General features: G+C 38.6%; 2 protein-coding genes across 3 annotated transcripts; one reads left to right on the top strand and one right to left on the bottom strand.

Moving 5' to 3' along the window:
* Positions 1-3,046: 3,046 nt before the first annotated feature.
* On the top strand, positions 3,047-14,374 carry LOC140933335 (coiled-coil domain-containing protein 125-like). The gene is made up of 8 exons (XM_073382872.1): positions 3,047-3,556; positions 6,778-6,845; positions 8,582-8,740; positions 10,258-10,426; positions 10,854-10,972; positions 11,847-11,954; positions 12,450-12,710; positions 13,303-14,374. The coding sequence occupies exons 1-8, from the start codon at positions 3,103-3,105 to the stop codon at positions 13,426-13,428; spliced, it is 1,464 nt and encodes a 487-aa protein (XP_073238973.1). The 5' UTR covers positions 3,047-3,102; the 3' UTR covers positions 13,429-14,374.
* Positions 14,375-15,010: 636 nt separating this feature from the next.
* LOC140933339 (histamine H2 receptor-like) lies at positions 15,011-18,954 on the bottom strand. Of its 2 annotated transcripts, none has more exons than XM_073382876.1 (2): positions 18,850-18,954; positions 15,011-16,091 (listed from the first exon to the last, which is right to left on the bottom strand). In XM_073382876.1, exon 2 carries the CDS (start codon positions 16,062-16,064, stop codon positions 15,060-15,062), a length of 1,005 nt encoding a protein of 334 aa, XP_073238977.1. In that variant the 5' UTR covers positions 16,065-16,091; positions 18,850-18,954; the 3' UTR covers positions 15,011-15,059. The 2 variants fall into 2 exon arrangements, with proteins under 2 accessions (XP_073238977.1, XP_073238976.1); XM_073382875.1 differs by lacking the exon at positions 18,850-18,954 and adding an exon at positions 17,752-17,920.
* Between the last annotated feature and the right edge of the window lie 2,316 nt (positions 18,955-21,270).

Below are 21,270 nucleotides of genomic sequence, written 5' to 3'. Positions count from 1 at the left end.
CATTTGTATACACACTGAGACACTGAATACAATCGCCAGGACTTGATTACGATCATGTCCCTTAGCATGACTGTTATTAAAATATGCGAGTTTCGAACGGAGTTTGTTCAGGGCAAGCTAAATGCATTCTTAGAAACGGAGCGGATGATCTACAAACGTACGCAGTCAACCAATGAGCATAATGCCGTTCTGTTATTCTGCCACGTTGATGCTAAGGTTCATGGCGGACAAAAGGAAATGTCTTCATCGCAGAAAAAAAAAATCAATATTTACTGAAAACATTATTATGATCGGGTATGAAAAGGTTTCTGAAAAAAGAATCTGAAATCTCATTAGTATACACACACTTATTATTCATAAAGCCTTTCTGAGGCCAACCACGCAAGCAGCGAGTCTGAAGATGTGATGAGTAAGCAAAAAAAGGTTAGGGCTTTTAAGTATCAGAGGAGTATTATTCTCTTATTCTCACAAACTTCAAAGACAGCCCAGTCTTTAATACATGAAAGGTTTGTTCCGACAGACTCTCAAACTAAGACCGTGATATGATCCTGACTCATCGGGATCTCGATATAGGTATTAGCGAATGAAAAACTGTAATCAAATAGATGGATCGCCGTGACCGAACCAATACGTCACAGGATAATGATTGAGACTGAATAGGCCGAACTGAACAAAACCCCACGATTGTCGACGACCACCCGAACGTATCAATCCTCCTCCCAATTTGGTCGTATCATGATGGTAAAATGAAAGACGCAGTTTTCAAATAGAAAAGAGAACTGAGCATGCAGTTTCCGATTTAGCAGAAAGAATGTCGTTCAAACTGCATAGTAAAACAAGTCATAATGTTATAAGCATTTATAAGCTACGATTTGATCGTTAAGAACCATGATTTGATAGTTCGTACTGCCAAAATATATCTTTTAAAGCTCCAAATCTAAAACGTTACGGCTTATGACTCAACTTAATTTGTCAATAACAACAAACGTTCCTCAAAACTGGAAGATGCAGGACGCATTGTATGTTGAGGAATTTAAGATTTTTTCCCTTAAGTTTTCTAGATCTGTCGTAGACCGGTATATGGCAGACTGAAAAGACTCTCGTAAGCAGCGCCGTAGCTAGTATGAGGCCAACCGAGGCACTCGCCTCGGTAAAATTTTGACGAATTTCGCCGATCATTTTTATTTTACATAAGCGATCATCGGATAATTTTAACGCATCATGATATTACAAAGAATTCAGCAATTCAGTCAATATACTATGAAAAAATTACCATATCATCGATCTCAAGGGGCTACGTACGTTAACCCAAATTTTTTTTGAACAAATACTGATCAAAACCATTGGCGAGGTTAACGGTCACCCAGATTATGTAGCTTGTTTCTGATTATTGCTTTTTAAATTCCACTTAAATTAACTCGAAAAAAAGTTACCGAAAGGCCCAGAAAACGCTGCAAATCGCATTTCCGAGAGACTAAAGTTCAAAATTTCTCGGGGGGGGGGGCATGCCCCCGAACCCCCCTAGCAACTCCCGCCTGCCTCGGTTGGCCGTTTGGTCTGGCTACGGCACTGGTAAGGACCGCAAGACATTGGCTGAAGAAGAAAGCCTGTAAGGACGATTTTACACGTGGATGATTCAGCGACGACGATTTCTTTGGCGCCATACAACTTTACAACAGTGTTGCAATAGTGTTTAAATTATTACAACATTATTACAACACTTTGGCCCTAAAAATCTTCGTTGCAAGTAGTCTCTTGTATAAAATCGCCTCAAGCAGTCGAAACATTGCGATATACACCACCTAAAGACAAACGATACGAATATTCAGATACTATTGTATCCATAACAATTACCAAAACCTTCTCTAAAACTCACACTCAGAGCGATAAAGATATAATAACACTTACTCATGACGATGAGCATTAAAAATGTGTAAGCTGCGAAAAGTCTTGGACTGACTTGATTCGGTCGAACGAACCCTGTGAATTCTAGCATACTTTGCCTCAAGGTTTAACACTGTTGCACTGCCGGCCTTAAGTTAGTCAGTTTTCAGCCAGCATAAAGCAAGGTGCTTCTCAGCTAGTATTTAAGGGGAAATTTCCCTTGTAAAGGTTCGCGCTTATTGGCTGATAAGTGTATAGCAATGTAAACATACACGTGATCGTCATTAAAGCGTCGATAAATGTTACACAATTTAATGTGACACATTCCTCGCAAGACTAACTTTTGTGAAAGACAGGTTTTTCCAGTTTTGAACTATTTTAATCAAAACTTAAGTGCGGACATCTTGTTGCTCTAACCGTCTAAACTTCAGATTGGGAAAGATAAATCCAATTGGGAGCTACAGGAAACAGCCAAATTGAAAAGCTAATTCAAGTTGTACAATCATTGAAAACAAAAGAGTACAATAGAGATGTAAACAGAACCATCCACTGTGCACGAAATTAGTTTAAGGTCAATTTTTAGCGCTAATATTTATATTAGAAGAGGGAAAGTACTGAAACAATATACCAACAAAGTCTGCCATGTCAGCAGGTAGGATTTCCCGTAAATTATCGTGTATTAATGTATAACTTGAAATTCAGCCAGTGGCTCTCGAAGCAAGTAGAACTGCTCTGTTTCTAGCTCAGACAAATCGAACATATTTCTGAGCCAAACTTAGCCTGAGTATCAGGCGTTTCTCGGGAAAAGGGGAAAGATAGAAGCGAAAAAGGGAGAAAAGCATTTTTTGTGCCCAATCAGGAGCCAGCATTCACTTGACCGTTTGGAAATGGTCCGGTGAGAGTCGGTACCCAGGGGCTCTTCCGCCTGTGTTTGAAAACTTTCGTCGCGCCTTTTCTCCCGGCCCGACTGACTGCCCCTGGGTCTCCGAGGATGGGAAAAGTTAGGTAGGTAAGTTGTTTCAACGAAACTTGTCGATAAAAGACAGGTCACCACCCTCCTAGTGAACAGGTAGCAGGCCTGGATTCTCAGCTTGAGCTTGGCTACAAAGCTGAAATTTCAGTAAACACAGTATCTTCATATACATACTTTGCCAACCACATTAGAAAACTCGGGTGATCTCGGTCTTTTCTCAGGACAGATGCTGTTACTGGTTCTCAATGGAAAAAGAAGTCATGGGAGCCCAGGAATGTGATTCTTCCGATGACTCTTCTTCGCTGTGTTCAGTTGATTTGGGGTTGGGATTCGGCCGCAAACCTGGCGGGCTTCCCAAGACGGACGATGGTCAAATTAGCGGCGATTTAGATATGTTGAAATTATTCTATAATCCATCATCACCTACGGTAGAACAGACAGAGAGCAGTGAAGTCTCTGGAAAAGACGATCAATTATCCAAGTCAATATCGTGGAGAAACATAAAAGAGAGCGTTGAATGCTTCAAAGAAAAGGGCGGGCTATCCAAGAAGATTTCCAATTGGGGTTTGCCAAAGAGGAGCTTTTCGTTAAGACTGAGAAATAGGACAAATAGTGAAAGTCGACTAATACAAAACGATGATAAAGCTTCAGGTACGAAAGAAAACTCTCGCGGACTACGAAGAGTAAACTCTGTCAGAGGTAAAGTGAATTTATTTACAAATTGAATTGTACGTGTGCACAATTTTACATGGCGCAAATTGTTACACGTTTGGTGTGCAACTGTATTTGTTTTCATTTTCCCGGTAATCAGGCGAATTGCTTTGATATTGCGTGAATTTATTCTCTACCTTTTGACACAATTAAAATATTATGCTAAAATTTTAAAGAGCTGATTGGTTAGACAGAAAACTTACTGCATCCAAACAGCTGGTACCAAAATTCATGTCCCGCCCAGCTGAATGAAGTATTGGACATTTTGTTTGGTTTTGGAGTAAGTTAAGTGTCAAGAATTCTTGCCTCGTGGTCACTTTTTCTAGTTTTAATTAAGATTTATTGTTTGTATTGTGAGACATTCTGTTTACAGAAAGTTTTATACATAGTAGGCACCGAATTAACAGCCAAAAAAATGGGGAAAGCAATTTTTGGTTGTGAAGCAAAGGTAGCGGGAAACCAGAGAATGGAATAAATACAGTGTAGCAACCTTTTAAGTGCACAAATTCTAGTACGGCAGCACTAAAACACGGAATCCGGAAACGGAAACGGAATCACGGAAACGGAAACGGAAACAGAATACGGAATCTGTGAAAGAAGGTTCCAAGCGATCGATTTGAAAAAAATAATATTAGCAATGACAATGAAATAAATAAACAGATAAAAAAAAAGGCACAAATGAATAAATTAGCTGAGTACAGGAGAGGAGACTGCTGTGTCACTAGAGGAGTCGATTCCGGTGAAAAGACGCTTGATACCACTGTCGGCAATGAATGCAAATTCTCATGGGACAGCAAAGCGAGGAGAAAAACGTGACTGACAAAAACTAGTGCCTTAAGAAAAAGGTAAGTTATATGGAGACAGACTTCGTTTGAATCGTCTGAGGCGTCGTTTACATAACTGAAAGGCGTTGCCGTCAAGTTTTTCTCAGTGTCTTTTCTGGGTTGTCTTCAACAGTGTTCAGTTTTATTTATCAAGACAACTTACTCAAGAGACCATGGCATTGTGGAGTCCAAAGAGAAGAGAGAATTGTGCATGCATTTGCTTGATTCCGCAACCGATTACATCAAAATAATGCGCCATGTTTAATAAGCCTCTTCAACAAAAATACGGACGTCCATGTAAACTCAATTACCGGTACACCATTATGCCGTCAGTATTCAGCTTGGCGAAAAAGTTTAACTTATTGCTAAAACACCGGAACTGTGGTCACCTCACCGGTCGGTCATGTGTGGAATATTCAGTTTGGGGACAATCACGTGGTGTGGTTTGAGGCTAACTTCGACTATTCTTGACCATTAGCTACAAAAGTAATATTTAACTGTATTATTCAACCCATGAACTCGTGAATAAAAATTACTCGTAAAATTACTTTCATCGGCCTTGCAGTGCAGTAACCCACACTACGGCAAACCTTATCAAGACACAATAACAAGAATATATTTAAGGGAACTGCCAAGAAAACTTAGACAAATTCTCTTTGGATTGTACTAAATTGTGTATTGTGAAATTCTTTAATTTTCTATCATCGATATTTGATTCCGTATTCTGTTTCCGGATTCCGGATTCCGTGTTTTAGTGCTGCCCTTCCAGTATTTGTACCCTACCTTCAACTTTAACTTTGTTTGTTATTTGTTATGTCACTTTGCATCATAATAATTAATTAAATCAACAACAATTTTCCATGGTCTGTACTCTGATCGACCATAGAAATAATGATGAATGTTCAAAACTCAAGTGGAACCAAGAGCCACAGGCGAGTGGTTTCACAGCAAAGTTTTAAACATTTTGACATCATCTGAATCTATGGTCAATAAGAGTACACATAGAGTCCATGGAAAATTGTTGTCGATTTGTTTTTTACAATAACATTGACAGATTATATTGTCAATTTCCATTGAAGTTTCCTGGAAATTCATGCATTCTTCAATGACAAAAACAAATTGTGTCACCATCAGCTCATTTCCATGGTGTGTACGCTTATTGAACGTAACTCTTGACCAATCAGTGGGTGAGAATTCGCTCAGTTATTGTGAAACAATATTGGATGAGGAGGAGTATGATCTGAAGACTTAGAGAGTTCAGCGCCCAGATCTCCATAATTCTTCAGATGATATAATATATAGATTTAGCCAGGGCTAAAAGCGAAGCTCTTGTAATATACTTGAAGTTTACTCAAACAAAATAATAAATGGTGTAATGCTAAGTGGTAACAGTAGGTCTTATTAGCAAAAAAACAACTTTTCATGTGAAGCACACTTTTTTGTACATGTCTTCGTTGTTTCTTTGCATGACTTTAACGTAAAAACTTCCAGACACTTCCTCAGGTTACACGTTTTATGGAAGAAATGTCATATGTGTTCCTATTTGCTTTTTTTCCCTGCTGCTCATTTTCACCTTGGTGCAAATGGCCGCTAGCATTTCTCATTTTCTCACTCTAGCTCTTTCTCTGTTATCCACGTAAGTGATTAAGATTTAGTCAAAAGAAAGACTCGGCTTTTTTGTTGTTTTTTTCTCTCTTTAAAAGTCTGGGTGGCTATGCGATTTACTACTAAAACATGCGAGTACTTGAAATGCGAAGTTTCACCCTAACCCCTTGTAACCCTCTGTAATATACACGTACTTATGGATGATTTGGTCAGAACCAAAAATTCTTGGATGCATAGACAACCAAATTTTCTTACCCATGGCTCTCTGCTGCACACGCTTTGTGCGTGTGAGAGCTTCACTTAAAGCCGAATCCAGTAATTGTTTTATTATTCATTTGAAATAATTCCTAGTTTAAAAACTGGCTACTAAAACATGCTTACCTGGATCGACGCTAAGTTCCTGCCTCCAATTGCCTGTTTCTTGGCAAGTTCAAGACATAAAGGGATGTTCTGCAGATATTCTCCACACAGCACGTGTCATCCGGCTTCAGTAATTTCAAACCTGTGTACTGCCTTTAAGCCAGAGTGGTACATGTTCATCTTATGGTGCAGAAGTTATTATAAAAACACAAGTTTGAAAAAAGGGCTGAATAGAACACTGCATAACAAATGTAGTAAATAAATCAGTCTTTTCTAAATGGATTACTATCTCTTGCGCCAAGGTCTTTAATATTTGAGTGAATTTGTAGTGTAGAATGCTGCTAGAAGAGGACTAAACAATTCATGTAATTATTATTTTTAACTGTTGATTTTTTATTCATTGTTTATTGGATATTGTAGAGAAAAGATCACTTGTTGAGGACAGTGAGTACAAATCACTTCAACTCAAGCTTTTCAAAGCTAAACAGGTTAGTTGAATTTTCAGTTTTTCACTTCTCCATGATATGTGGACAATCTATGACAGATTTTCTAATATGCATGTACGTAAACTCTACATGAACTCTATTTTAAGCTAGCTCTTATCCAGTACAGGTTTACTTTGTTTTGTTGTCCATTGGGTAATTTGAGATTCAAAGGACCTTAATTTAATCCTTTACTGTGATTCTGGCCATTCTGGACACTGGGAGCCCAGAATCACAAAGTCAAATTATAAGGATTTGTATGGGAATATATTGTAAGCTAAAGGGAACTGGGGAAAGCTATTGATCTGAGAAAATTTGGTTATGATGTCAGCGTACAACTGATTGAGATTCGGACCTGTTTCTGTTAAATAGCTGGGCTAATAATGAATATTTCATATCTTTCAAGCACATTTTCACAAAGTAGAATATTTTGTAAATAAATCAGTTTTATTATTTTGCAAGCAAATTTCCTTCTATGTGTAACAGGGAATTACACAAGCAGCATTAGGGCTACGATCCTGAAATTTATGTTTCATATTTATCAATAATTGAACATTGCTGCCCTGCAAAATAATTGTTTAAATTGGCATTTGTTTCGTGACATGGTTACTGGGCCAAGTTAAGGTTGTGTTTCATTGCCGTTTTTCAGACCTATCTCATAGAACAGATCACAGTCAAACGAATTTCCTTAAACTTGGCGGATGAAATATTTTACACTGTCTAAAACTCAAGAATTTTAAGTTTTGTGGAAATCACTCAATTTTTGTGCAATTTGCAAAAATATCATTGTAACAGAAAATTTGCTCCTATCGCCAAACCCAAGCTTCAAAATAAATTTCAGGAACTCAGTTGAAAGCGATAATGATTGAACTTATACATATCCAAGACTGATAATTATCTGGCTACTACTAATGGGACGCGAGCAGGTTAGAAAAATACTAAAATTGGCTCATAATTAAGTTGCAGTCACCTTGAGATTTAGATACCCAGGGCTGCAAATAATTTTTTTCTCTTGAAAGGACATACGTCTTCCTAAGGCACCATCTTGGTCGGACAAAACTTAATTTTGGTTGGACATCACCAGAAAAAGTTTGAACTTTATATACTTAATTTACTTTATATTTAGGTAGATTTTTATTCTTCCTTACCTTAAAATGATTTATGATAAAAACATTCTCCGGACATATTGTCCGAACACAGGTTGGATTTTGTCGGACACTGGCAAATTTTGTTTGGCAAATGTCCCATGACCTACTGATATTTGCAGCCCTGAGATCCCTCCATATTTGTTGTCATCTGACCCAGTTTCTGCTAGTCCCATCACAATGGCTGCCCAATTTTCATGCCAACATCACAATCAAATTTGGACGCTCCACAGCATATCAAGGCTTCACACTAAAGGGGTGAAAAGAGGAAAATTGTCTTGAATACGAAGCTGTAAATAATATTTCTTCCAAATATTTATCTCAATATAACTTTGGAAAGACCATTAACACTAATACTAGCTGATAAAAAAAACTTTTTACACCTTTGCTCATGACTGCCGATCATGTCCCCAAATTGGAGACTTCACTGCAAGTTTAGTCACCAATATTTTTTAACTCACCATGGTTACCAAAATGGTTGCAGCTTGAAGCATTGTAAACTTTACGAAATAATCAACTTATTTACTGGGCTTCAGAAACCCAGCCACGTTCCTCTGCAATGCTAATAACGCAAAGTTCTTTTCTTTCAAAATTTAGGAGATTGAGAATTTGACCTTGGATTTGGAAGCTTGTCAGCAGCAACTTCAAAGCAAGTATGGTGCCGTAAAAATCATCCAGAGATTATCTCGATTGGAGGAAGCACGTCAAAATCATTGTTCTAGAAAGGCTTTAGAAGCCAGTAAGAAACTTGAGCAGGTCAGTTTACAGGAAGGTCATTAAAGGTGACAGTAATTCAGTGATACACATTGTACAGTCAATTCTCCCTATTAAAACAGACACCTCTCTAAGACACGGACAGTCAGGGCCAGTCCCAAAGGTGTCCATCTTAGGGCTCTTTCCGTTTGTCAGAACTGGCCGGCCAGACCATTGCTCAACCAGTTAGTTTTTTTTTGCCAAAAAACCATCTCCTTCTTACAAACTATTCAGGATTTGACTGATCTGGCTGGAGAGTTTTTATCAAAAGGGAAATTATCATTGCGACGAGAATGGTCTGGCTGGTCAGTTCTGATAAATGGAAAGCGCCCTTAGAGACAGTTGACTGTACCTTCTAATGTCTACATTATGTGCTATTCACCAGTGTCCTTGTACAATAGATCCATGAACATCCAGGACAGTCACAAAGATTTCAAGTTTCAGGGTACCGGTACACATGCTATTAGTGGGTGGGGAGGTGGAGAGGCAGGTAATTGAACTGCTAGGCTGTATTTTCAGATCTATTTTCCTCTTGTTTCCTATGAAAGTAGTGGAGGATCATTCTATTAGTTGCCAAAGAGAAATCCCTGGCCTCCTGCCCTCTTTGACAGTTGCTTAAAAAACTAACTTCATTTGTAACTGCTAACATCTGGCATCAGTTGGTCAAAAGGTGGGTACCGTATTTCCTTGCCCCCCCCCCCCCCTTCACTTTGACGGAAATGTTAAAAATAATTGCCTCCCTCGAATAATCACCCCCCCCCCCCCCACCACTACCACTACCACCACCACCCCTCTAGGTTACCTGCAAGGGACACCCATAGCGGTAAACTTGGAGGATGAAGCTAAAAAGGAGTCTGATCCAGCAAAACTGAACAGTGACGATTCAAGGTCTGACACAGAGGACATTGACATTGAAAATTAATCAAGGAACCAAATTTGGAAGACTTTAAATGCCAATGTTCAGTTTATTTGACGTGATTATTTTTTTATTTAATGGAAAATAAAATAAAGGTATTCAGGGCACAACTGAAGTAATCACCTCCCTCGAATAGTTGCCTTCCCTCGAATAATTGCCCCCGGCTATTATTCAAGGAATTACGGTAATGCTATCCACCTTATAAATCTCTATCCACTGTGTAGTGCAATATTATTGTTGGTTTATCCTAATACCTGTCCATTGGATAGTGATTTATCCAGTGAATAGGGTTATAAAGCTTTTTACTATAACTTATAGTGATTCTTGCGCACTGACAACGTTTATTGAAATAGCTGTATATTCCCCCTAAAAGTTATCATGAAATAAATTGGTATAGGTAATAGCATGATTTGTAGTGATATTTGGCATAAATACCACGAGTGATATTTCAAAATTGTTATATGTAATTATGCTATTATTTGTTTATACTACTACCCGCAAAAGGTTTGTAATTTTCACATGTAGGTATTTCAAATTAAGCTGAAATACCACTGCTTTGAGCCAATCAAATTGCAGAAATTTCTCATGTAGTAGTATTATTTAGGAGGTGAATTTTCTTCAATGGGAGCTGGAACTGAAGCAGAGCTATTTGATGGACAGTGAGAAGACATGGGCTGAGAGGTTTGACAGAGTGGCAACAGAAAATGCCACACTTATGGTTGCACTGCAGGCAAGATCTGATGAGTTGAGAAAAGTTTCCATGGAGAAAATGGGTAAGTGTTAATTATTGATTCCAATATTCACAGTTATTGTCCTGACTAAATCTCGCCTAAAGTGTAATAACATACGGGGGATAACAAAAGTGAAACGCGTGCACTGATCGGTCAATAAATTATCCGTTTACTTTACTATTAATTTGCGCACTGTTTGTCCACTGTCAAAATGTAGTACCTGTTAATTAGTATGCGTTAATTTTTATCATTTAGATCATTTTGTGTCTTTTTTTAAGTTTTGAATTGTCTGGTCCATAGGTCATAACGGAACCTCCAGTCCTTCGGCGTTGATTCGGTTAGCGGATTTACTGGTTTCATGTAGACGGAAGGTCGATTTGTGTAAAAAAAAAAAGCAAATTTACAGGTTTCAAAGGTAATCCGTATTCGTTTGTACGGGGTCTCATTTATTTGTTTTCGCTATCTTCAGCGCTAATGCGGGAGCGAGATGAGCTGGCGGCTGCCTTGGAAGTTCGAGAGAGAATCAAGTATGACCTAGCCACCCCTGAAAGGGAAGAGGTTTTATCAACAGGAGACCTTATTATTGAGGTAACTATGAGATTGACTATAGTATATCTACTCTATAGTCGACAAAAATCAGTAAGCAGCTTCTAAACGTGGATTTCCACTGTAGCGTGTCTTTTTATCGCAAGGACGCAAACTTAAAGTGGCTTGAGGTGCGTAAATAAAATAGGAACATTGTATGAAAGGTAGCGCGTTAACGCAGAAGTTGAACATACACATTCTTTCTCTGAATTCAGCGCTCGAAAAAAGTCTCGTCCGGTAGTCTGGGACAAGTAGATTTTCTTGCTGGGAAAGTAACTTTTAAAGCTTACTTACCCAATGGGCAAGGCTCCAGGCAAGTCATCGTCTAATAAAATAGCCTACGTGTTGCCGCACCCTCCCTCCGACAAAGGAAAACTCTCCATTTTTCCTTTGTCCGGGGGAGGGTCCGGCTACAAGTAGGTTCCTAATAAAATCATTAACGAAGATGAACAAGATTTGGCCCCAGGCAAGCAAAATGTAAGAGCTGCTTGCCCACAGGACAAGCTGGAATACAAGTTTTTTTCAAGCCATGTGGATTTGTTTACGCTCGTAAAGCCAGAAAAACTTTACGGGCCAGTTATTAGCCTGTCCCAGGCGTTCAGATAGTGTACAATTTAACTCGCTCTCCACTGACCGCCGCACTCTACTATCTGAAAGCCTGGAACAGGCTAGCCAGTTATTTGAACGGACTTTAGCCAGTGTTTAACAAAACCCGCGCTCTAAGCCATTTTCAGTTACCCGAAGGCTTTTATCTTAACACCATTTATCGTGAATGGGTGTCAGTGGGACATTAGCGTAAAATGGTCCTTAATATTTCATACCAGTGGCACTCTTTACTGCGTGTTTATATCAGCTTTGTTCTGTTATTTTTTCGTAGTTAGCAACTCTTGGCGCCTGCCAATGCAGAGGGAAGAATCAAGAGCCGTGCGCATGCGCAAGAGCAGCAGTAGATGCCAAGCGGGATGTTGCAAAACTAAAACACGAGGTACGGAGACAGATTGTGTATCCCGCCCTTTTGGCTTTTTTTAGAATTGTTAAGTAAACTTTCACCTTGTACAAATGCCAAAATTTTTCAAGTAAGTTTATGATATTATTGGTCCATGCAAACAGCAAAAGTGAAGCTAATCTTATGTTCTAATAGGCCATTTCCGAGTTCCAAACACCCTCACTTTCAAAACGAAGCTGACTGCGAAACCTTTCTTGTGAAAATGAGTTTTATTAGCATGAGATTGAAGAATCATTTTCACATCAATGGCTATGAACTCAGCCTCGCTTTGAAGCAGAGGCTTGGGAGCCTCGCTTTGAAGCAGAGGCTTGGGGAAACTCGGGAAAAATCCTTTTTGTCATAGGTTTCTTCATTTAAGGTGACTGCATGCCGGCTTCGCTCTTTTCCTTTCTTCTTCTTGTTTTTGTTTTTTTCAAACTGGCATTTTACTTATCTTCAAAGGAGATGCAGTCAAAATTCTCCCTTGTTTTGTAGCTTGAGGTAGTTCATAGGCGTGAAGAAGAAGCTCTCCTAACTGCCGATGCATATCGGGTGGCATTTGAGCAGCAGTTAGCGAAGAACTCCTCACTCATTTACGAACTACTAGAAAAGTCAAGATGGAAAAAGAAGATCAGTTTCCCCGGAAGAAGAAAAGATATAGCAACGGGTGAAAATGGGTTAAAAAACGAAGAAGAAGAGTTGGTCCAACAGATTAAAGCCCACAAAGACGACATCGTCGCAAAGCTCCTTGGAATGGTAAGCGTTTATAAAAAGAAAATTTTACAAATTCACAGCTCATGGAGGATTTTCGGTTGAATAATAGTCCAGTCTTTGTCTTCGTTGTTCCATGGTTCCTCGAAAGCTCAGGCGACAATTGCTGTCCAATGGTCACGGCAGCGGCTAAGCAATCTTTTTAAGAGGATATAGGATCTGTTGAATTTGTTTCTCAACACTTCATTAGCTTAAAACAAACATATGATTGGAAATAACGCTAATGTGAGGAGATAAAGGCACAATGCACACTTCTCATGACTATGAATATGATTATTTCCTTGGTTACTAACCCCCAAAATTGAGATTTTTCCCAGGAGCCCCTAAGACTCCTCCAAAGGAAGAGGTGCGTGCTCCCCTTTCCACACCCACTCAAACGCGTGACTGCTTCCAATCTAATCTGTTGCTGTTCTCCTCCTTATTTAAGTTTTCTAGAGAACCCTGTATTTCTGCTGTCGGCTTCTGTTGAACTTAAATTTATTAATATTGTAGCGAAGCGAATCAAAAACTGTACTATATCGTCACCCTCCACATTTACATATTATATGTCAATGCTGCTTTTCTTTGTTATTTGCAGCTCACTGACAATAGCGAGGCTCTTGCCCATCAAAGACTAGCGACCAAGCTGTTGGCGGCGAAGATGAAAGAGATGGAGAGAGATAGTTCTGCGTTTTCATCAAGGGCGTTACAGATTGAGACTTAACTGGTACAACTCTGGTTAAAAGTGTTGGAAAGTGCAGTGAAAGTCTAAAATAAGCTCTACTCGGTGTCAAAATTCTTTGAGGTACTTTATCTGCAAAGAATTTTTTTGATCATTTATCCTATCGCATTTTTTGAGAAACGCCAAGACCAAAACTGAACATTTAGGTCCTCCTCCCCCCCCCCCCCCCCCCTTCCCTTACTAGTTCGATGTTGTACAGCTCAGTGGGCTTATAGGTAGCAACTAAATAGGCAAGCCACTTCCCACTTGGGGGTAAAGGAGGGGATCTGCCTGTTATAGTATCAAACTTGTACCCCGTTCACGTTGAAAGTATCTTTACACTTTTGTCGCCGACTGTAAGTTTGGCTTTCGAGAAAAAGTGTCAATAGGATTTTATGAGCCTGTGTGGAGAGCGTTTTCGATTGGTTTTTGCTCGTTCTCTTTTTGGTCTGACAAATTCTTGTCGTATTATTGGCTCACCTCCTGACTTTATTTCTTTGAGCGGTTAATCAGAAAAACAAACACCTGGCTATCGCAGGAACCAATCTTGTTCTTTGATTGGTTAGTGGAGAAACTTGCCGGGAAAAAGCAATTGTAAAAATAGAAAACTGGAGTCTTTATTTTAACCTTGAGTGATTCCCACTCTTGGAGGTAGGCTCATCAGCGACATGCCCATCGATGTTTAAAGGGAATATACTTAAATTTCAGACTTTATTAATGAGGCTGTCGTATATTTATTAAGATCAGGAAAGAGACTGCACAGATCAGATTGTTTCATGTTAGGTCGCTACTATTTAAATGAAACATTTTTTATTTATAGCCTTAAGATTTATTTTATTGAGTGAATTTTTCATCATCCTCGTCAAATTGTCATCTAGGTGCGGCAGTTCTCAGCTTGGCAAGTCAGTTGTGGCTAAGACTATTTTTATCACAGAGGTTGCCTATTTATACCTTTCCTTGTTTAGTGTAGGTATTGTAAATGTTAAATTTAAGATATTGCTTATAAATAGAAAGAAAATCGCATATTTTTGCAGAATACAGAGACCGATGTAAATTATGGAAACGAGGCCTTACACAAACACACTATGACGGCGTTTGGCAATATTAATATTATAAATTTCTTTATGAACAACCCCAAAACAGTGCCGCAGCATGGGAAGGGGCCTGGTGGCCCTGGGCCCTCCCAATAATTTTGACACTGGCACGTTTAATTTGGTCAGTGGCCACGCTCTTCACGCTGGTCTTCGGTTCCATGTGTTCATTTCAGTTCGATAAAGCTTGAAAATTATTTATTTATGGCTTCAACAAACAAAAATTAGGCGGGTATTAAACAAAGTACACTTCTTAAATGGGAAATTAATGCTCTCGGAAGCCTTAAAATGCTATTTCAGATACCCTATATTTCAAAATCTTCCGAGGGTGCATGCCCCCGGATCCCCCTAGCAGCTCGCGCCTTCAGTGCTCGTGATTGCCCCCCCCCCCCCTCCCTAATAAATCTAACCTTGCTACGGCACTGCAAAGCGATACCTATTACTGGAAAAAAACTGGCATCCCGTCCTGGAGGGGACGGGGCGTTTACGTCCTAACCATTAACCAATAAAGTGTTAATTTCCTTCTCATTCACCATGGCATTTTTACAGTGAACTGGTGTTTACCACCGCAGACAGCTGTCTTCGGCCTTGTGGAACAGTCTCTTTTGAAGCACGGAGTGTGACACCATCTCGTTTAGTAGACGAAGAAGTCTGTTTTCGGAAGTAAAGCAATATTTTTTGACGAATTTGCCGGTTCTTCCATAAGCAGATTGATGGGTTCGTGCAGGAATTGAGGAAAGCTATAGTTTCCGCCCAACTATAGTGGTTATAAGTCTTAATGTCCTGCTTCAAAATCTGGTGATAAATTGTAACAAATAAAACGGGTATGTTGAATAACAAATAGAATCCCACGATGAAAGAAACAGTTTTTGTAAGCTTTTTTTGTCTCTGTCGCCACTGAAAATTGGTAATATGCCCGATATGGGATTGAAATTGGCGTCGGTGTCGACGCCAAACGAGCACCACTCCTACGTTTGCAGCTCCTGACAGCAAAAGAGAGAGAAACCACACAAGCAAGTGCGTTGCTCTGGAGACATGGTTTATTCCCAGCCATTGCAGACTTGTTACTGAGACATTAAACATCCAGATGGCCAAGATATATTTAACGGCTCGTTTCGACGAGAAGACATTGTTGTATCTTACATAAAGACGGACTGCCACAAATCGCTCGTAGCTTACAGCTGCAAGAGTCATAAAAGACACTCCGCAACAAATGTAGAAGGCATTAGAGTACATAACTCGAACGAAGCACGGAACTGTTCGATGCTGATTTTCCATAAGTCTGTAGGTGACGTAACCCGGTTGAACTGTGAGACCAACTAAAATATCAGACAGAGCCAAGCAGCCTATCAAGAGATTTGATGGTGTTCGAAGTAGAGTGTTGTTAAAGATGGCAATGGAAATCAAAAGGTTCAAGATGACGGCAAAAGGGGAGGAAATGATATTTATGATGGCTGTTACAAGATTTACCAGGAAACGCTCTGAAACCCGGTCAAAAGATGGATCAGGAAGATGAAAGCAAGATGACGTTGACGTACTGTTAGCCATGGAGAGGTTGTCTGCCTCCTTGACTGACTGCAATGTTACAAGAAAAGTGTTTAAAAGATTTTAAAGGCAGCAATCCTTTTTAAAAGACGAGGAAAATATTCCGGAAGCCGGTAGCCCCCTTTTAATAATTGGTATAAAACACGAATTCAATCTATTGGCGACAGAAAATTGATGCGTATTGTAGTTAAAGTCCATTAAGCGGCAGTGAGATACTTTTTGGCTTGAAAGCTAAAAAAAGGTTTCTGCGGAAAAAAATTTGCCGCTTTGGATCTTTTATTACTATGATTTGGAGTCAAAATATAAGTTTGCAAATTCCTACCAACAATGTGGGGACCAGAAAAGAAGCAATCCTTATATTGCGTCAACCGTAAGCAAATTATTTTTGACCAGTGTTTCGGTAAATAAAAGTAATACTTGGCTTCTTGGTTTAGCTCCTATACTTATTTAGTTGACTTAGTTCCGCGCAAAAGTCATGAAAAGTAAAGCAAACACAACAGAACGCTCTACTGGAACCAGCTGGCACTGGCCAAAGCTGAACAATAAAGAAAATAGTGATGTAGTTTTTCTGCCAGTCATTTTATGAGCCTTGAACGTTATCCACACTTAATCGCCTCGAATTCAGACAAGAGAAAATTTTCTCTTGTTTCTAATGTTATCCGCTCACGACAAGAAAGAAATGAAGGCAACAGGTTAAAATAGTTTACATTTCCCATATTAAATACTCAAATAACTTGCCATCATCATCAAGAATGTCAATATTACGTGATGGGAATTCAAATTATTCCATGGAATATTCAACATATTCAAGAGGTTGTCACGATTGCCGGCACAGGAAGCCGTTTGCTCAGTGCAGGTGCATCTCTGTCCAAGATCTATGAATTTGTTAACAAAGAACACTTAAGCAAAAGCTCCGTTGTTGTTCTGGTTGAATGTTAAAAAATAAGTAACCTAAAAACAATTCAAATAAACTTTAATCTTTAATCGCTTACTATCTCTTCTGCTCACAATTTATTTTCGCACATTTGAAATTCTGCTGGTTCATGTGATTTACACGCGCTAAAGTTTTTCTCTTGTTCCGAATGATCTTCGCACGTTAACAGCGATATTATGTTTTAGTTTTAAAAATTTTATGCCTTAGACCCTGTTTACATGGAGTGGGGGACCCCGGTCTAGTGGGGTAGATTTCTTTTGTTTTGTGTCCGCCAGAGCGTGAAAACAAAAGAAACCAACCTCACTAGACCGGGGTCCCCCACTCCATGTAAACAGGCCCTTAAAGCTCGTTTCTTAAAACAATTTAGACCCGTTTAAGCCTTAAAAGGAGCTTCTTTTTTGGCATAACCCTTGAATATTGACTGATCTACTTTATATATAAGCCTAGTCAGCTGCCTTCTCTTGTTTGATTTGCTATACCGGTATATTCATTCCGAGCTTTTGACTGTTAGAGTTTAAAACTCTCGTAAAAACCTAAAACTTATAAGTGCTGGTCATAATCTCATTTTATTCCAGTTCGCCCGTTTCACATCAAACGAAAAACGAGAATACCTTTAAATTCTTGATTTCAGTAGTCTTTTCATGTAATATGGCAGGGAATTTGCGTTTACAAATTAAAAGCGCATTTTTCCCACAAGTAAAATCGTCTAGAATCAATAATGACCTGAAAGTTTTCTCGGGATGAATCATAACTTACCTCTACAATTATCTGTTCTTTTTTTATGACCAATGACTATACAAACAAGAGAAACTATGTCACACTGAGCCACCTTATCTATCGTCAGTAATATCACACGGCACGTGCACTTGCCCCGTAAACCTGGCTATCATGCGAAAAACAAACCTCTCTATCTTGCCTACTTCAGAAATTCACTTAAAAGGAATTTTAAACAATTAAGTTTTTTCCTTGAACGTGACTCGACTATCAGGAGAACTTAACTTTCCGTTAACATCGTAACACCCCCTGGTGTCTATCTTTTTAATGGTGCGTAGTCACAATTTAGTTGGTTTAAAAATAAAAGCAGTAGTACCGATAGGTTGTTCGGTTTGAGTCAGAAATATCAACATATATGTTAATAATCATTCTGCTCCTTTTACATATCGTCGACGAAGTCAGTTCATTTGAAATTTTCCCTTGAAGTCATTAATTTTTTCCGACTTGAATTAATCGATCGATTTGTTCCATCGGATACAGCATCTCTGCAGTTTTTTTTTTTCAACAACTTATTTTATATATATATATATATATATATATATATATTTATTATATAGACACGAGTGTTTTACTGGAAAATATACCACCCGTAAAATTCATAAAAACTACATCCGGGACCTGAGTGGTTCATTTTCCATAATCTCACACGTGAGTTTATCGATGACGTAATTTTGGTAATTTCCCTCTAAACAATAAAACAATATTTTACTCACTCGCTGCGCTCTTTCGTATAATATTGTTTTGCCACTCGAAAATAGAATTCATATCTTCGCGCCACCGTGTAATATCCTCTCTCTCTCTCTCTCAATATATATTTTTATTAAAAGCAAGAGTGCCCATACTCATTCCCCCCCCGACTTCTTGCTTTTGTTATTTTTTGTCAGAAAACTGCAAAAATTAATCATTATACAAAATCCCATGTAGTACAGTGTAGGGAGCAAATAAAGCAAATGCTCCATGTGCCCTGAGGACGAGGCGAAGAGTACTTTTCCTTGAAAGAATTAAAAGGCTAAAATAAATCGCCAATTCACGCAGTCAATAAATGAAAGAAACAGTAATAACTTCACAAATGACACTCACCAGCAACAATACTAAATGAAAAATAACTTTTCTCTTCGGCGACCCTTAGAGTTTTCCCGAAAGTTTTAGACGGGCCCCAATGATAAGCTGCTTTACTATCCAAGATGTTTACACAAGACAACGGCCTGTGAAAATAAATGAATAAAGAATCGGCGCCTGCTACGCAGGCTCCTGTGGAATCCAAGATCCTGGGTTGAATTGTTCAAAGCTGGGTTAATATAACCCGGGGTTAGTGCGAAATTTGAATCCAGATTTGAAAGCTTAAAAAGCAAATTCAGTTTAAAGACAGAATCCGTCAGGAAATTGAGTAATTTTAATTTTCAGTGGACAAAACCTTTGTACCAGAATAATTTAAAGCATACCGCACTTGTTTTTACATTCAGTTCAAGGGCTAAGGATGTAAATTAGTCATCTGTAATAACACCAAAGAAAATTTCTTATTGGAGCCCGAGAAAATAAATGTCAAATTTCACAAAACGACGTCTTACACGTGAAAATTTTCTCAGACTCCCATAAGGAATTTTCTTTGGTGTTATACTACAGATGACTAATTACATCTTTAGCCCTTGAAAATGTAAAATAGAATGCAATATTCCTTAAATTATGCTGGTGCAAAGTTTTTGTCCACTAAAAATTAAGGTGACTCGACCCATGCAGTTATTTTGTGGAGGTACTATCCTACTTTGAAGCTCTCTGGTATCCCCACCTTTACTTATAGACTGGATAACATATAGATCAATCTACAATATAGCATAAAAGTTTTGGCGATCGGAGTAAATGTCACGTGGTTATAGTGCCACGCCTCTTTCGGGTCTGAGTCGAAATTCTGCTGTTGCCGGCATTTTTTCGTGAAAATCTCTCGGCTACTTATAGTGCGCATTAGTGCCTTGCGTTGAACAGAGTTTCACCTAAATCGCAAAGACCCAATTCGAGAAATTCAGCGGTTTGCAAATTTAGGTCATAACAGTTATGTGAAAATGATAAGCAAACTTTACACGATTATATCTAATTAACTATGAGATTTATCCCTTTATTTTGGGGATCGTTATAAAAGATGGTCCTTGCAAGTCAGTAAAAAGCTTTAGGGCCTTTGTAAATGCGTGCGATTTCGAGCAATGCAAACATATAGAAATTAGAGTTTTCGCTATTTGTTGACGTTTGTCAGCGTTTAAGAGTCCTTCTCACGAAAAAGGCATTTTCTTAAAAATTCGTAGTTTATTTCCCTTCAAATTTTTTCAGGGCCACAATTGATTAACTAACTACCGGTGTTCGTAATTTCATGGTAGTTGAAAAACTGTGAGATTCTCTTCTATAAGTCCAAACTGGAGTAAACATTGAAGATTTTTAGCGTTTTGGCTGAGCTTGTGCTTTGGGGGTTCTCTATCGTTTCTAGTCTGTCATGATACAGCATTCTTGATGTTTACTCAAGTTTGGCGTTATAGAAGATAATGTCACAGTTTCTCTATGACCATGAAATTCAGAATCCGGGTAGCTAGTTAATCAATTGTGGCCCTGAAAAAATTTGAAGGGAAAAAAACTACTCTGACAAACGTCAACAAATAGCTAAAACTTTAATTTGTATATGTTTGCATTGCTCGAAATCGCGTGCATTTACAAGGCCCTAAAGCTTTTTACTGACTTGCAAGGACCCGTCTGTTATAAAGATCCCCAAAATAAAGGGATAAATCTCATAGTTTATTAGATATAATCGTGTAAAGTTTGCTTATCATTTTCACATAAATTATGACCTAAATTTGCAAATCGCTGAATTTCTCGAATTGGGTCTTGCGATTTAGGTGAAACTCTGTTCAACGCAAGGTACTAATACGCACTATACGTAGCCGAGAGATTTTCACGAAAAAATGCCGGCAACAGCAGAATTTCGACTCAGACCCGAAAGAGGCGTGGCACTATAACCACGTGACATTTACTCCGATCGCCACATACGGCCACATCCGGCCCTGGAAATCGGCAAATGCTTCACGAAGACAATCACTTCTTGATTTCACGAAGGAAATACGTTGCATATGGTCTCTTACAATGTAATATTTTAATTGGTTACTTAGAGACAAATGGAATTTTCTCTCCGTCAAAGGCGTAATATTCACTAAAAAAAATCGTCCCCGTGTCTAACAGTCCAACAAAAAATCATGCTGTCAAGATGTAATGAGCGGCATTGATCCAAGAACAAATATAGGTGTTTTCAGAAAAAAGGCTTCCTTGAATACCGTTATTTTACATGTTAAAATTTATCCTTGCAATCAAGAATTAACCCAAAATGTATATTGGATTGGCCACAACTGTCATATTTAAAACCCAGATATGGCAAAGTTATAATGAGGCCAATATGTGTCTAAAAAATATGCACATAAAGTTAGTCTTGTAAGTAATAAATTAGGAACCATCTGAAACATTAATGGT

Source organism: Porites lutea, chromosome 4 (genome assembly GCF_958299795.1).
Source record: "Porites lutea chromosome 4, jaPorLute2.1, whole genome shotgun sequence".
Lineage (NCBI taxonomy): Eukaryota > Metazoa > Cnidaria > Anthozoa > Scleractinia > Poritidae > Porites > Porites lutea.
Note: the sequence above shows the minus strand (reverse complement) of the source record. Positions and strands in the feature narration are given on the sequence as shown.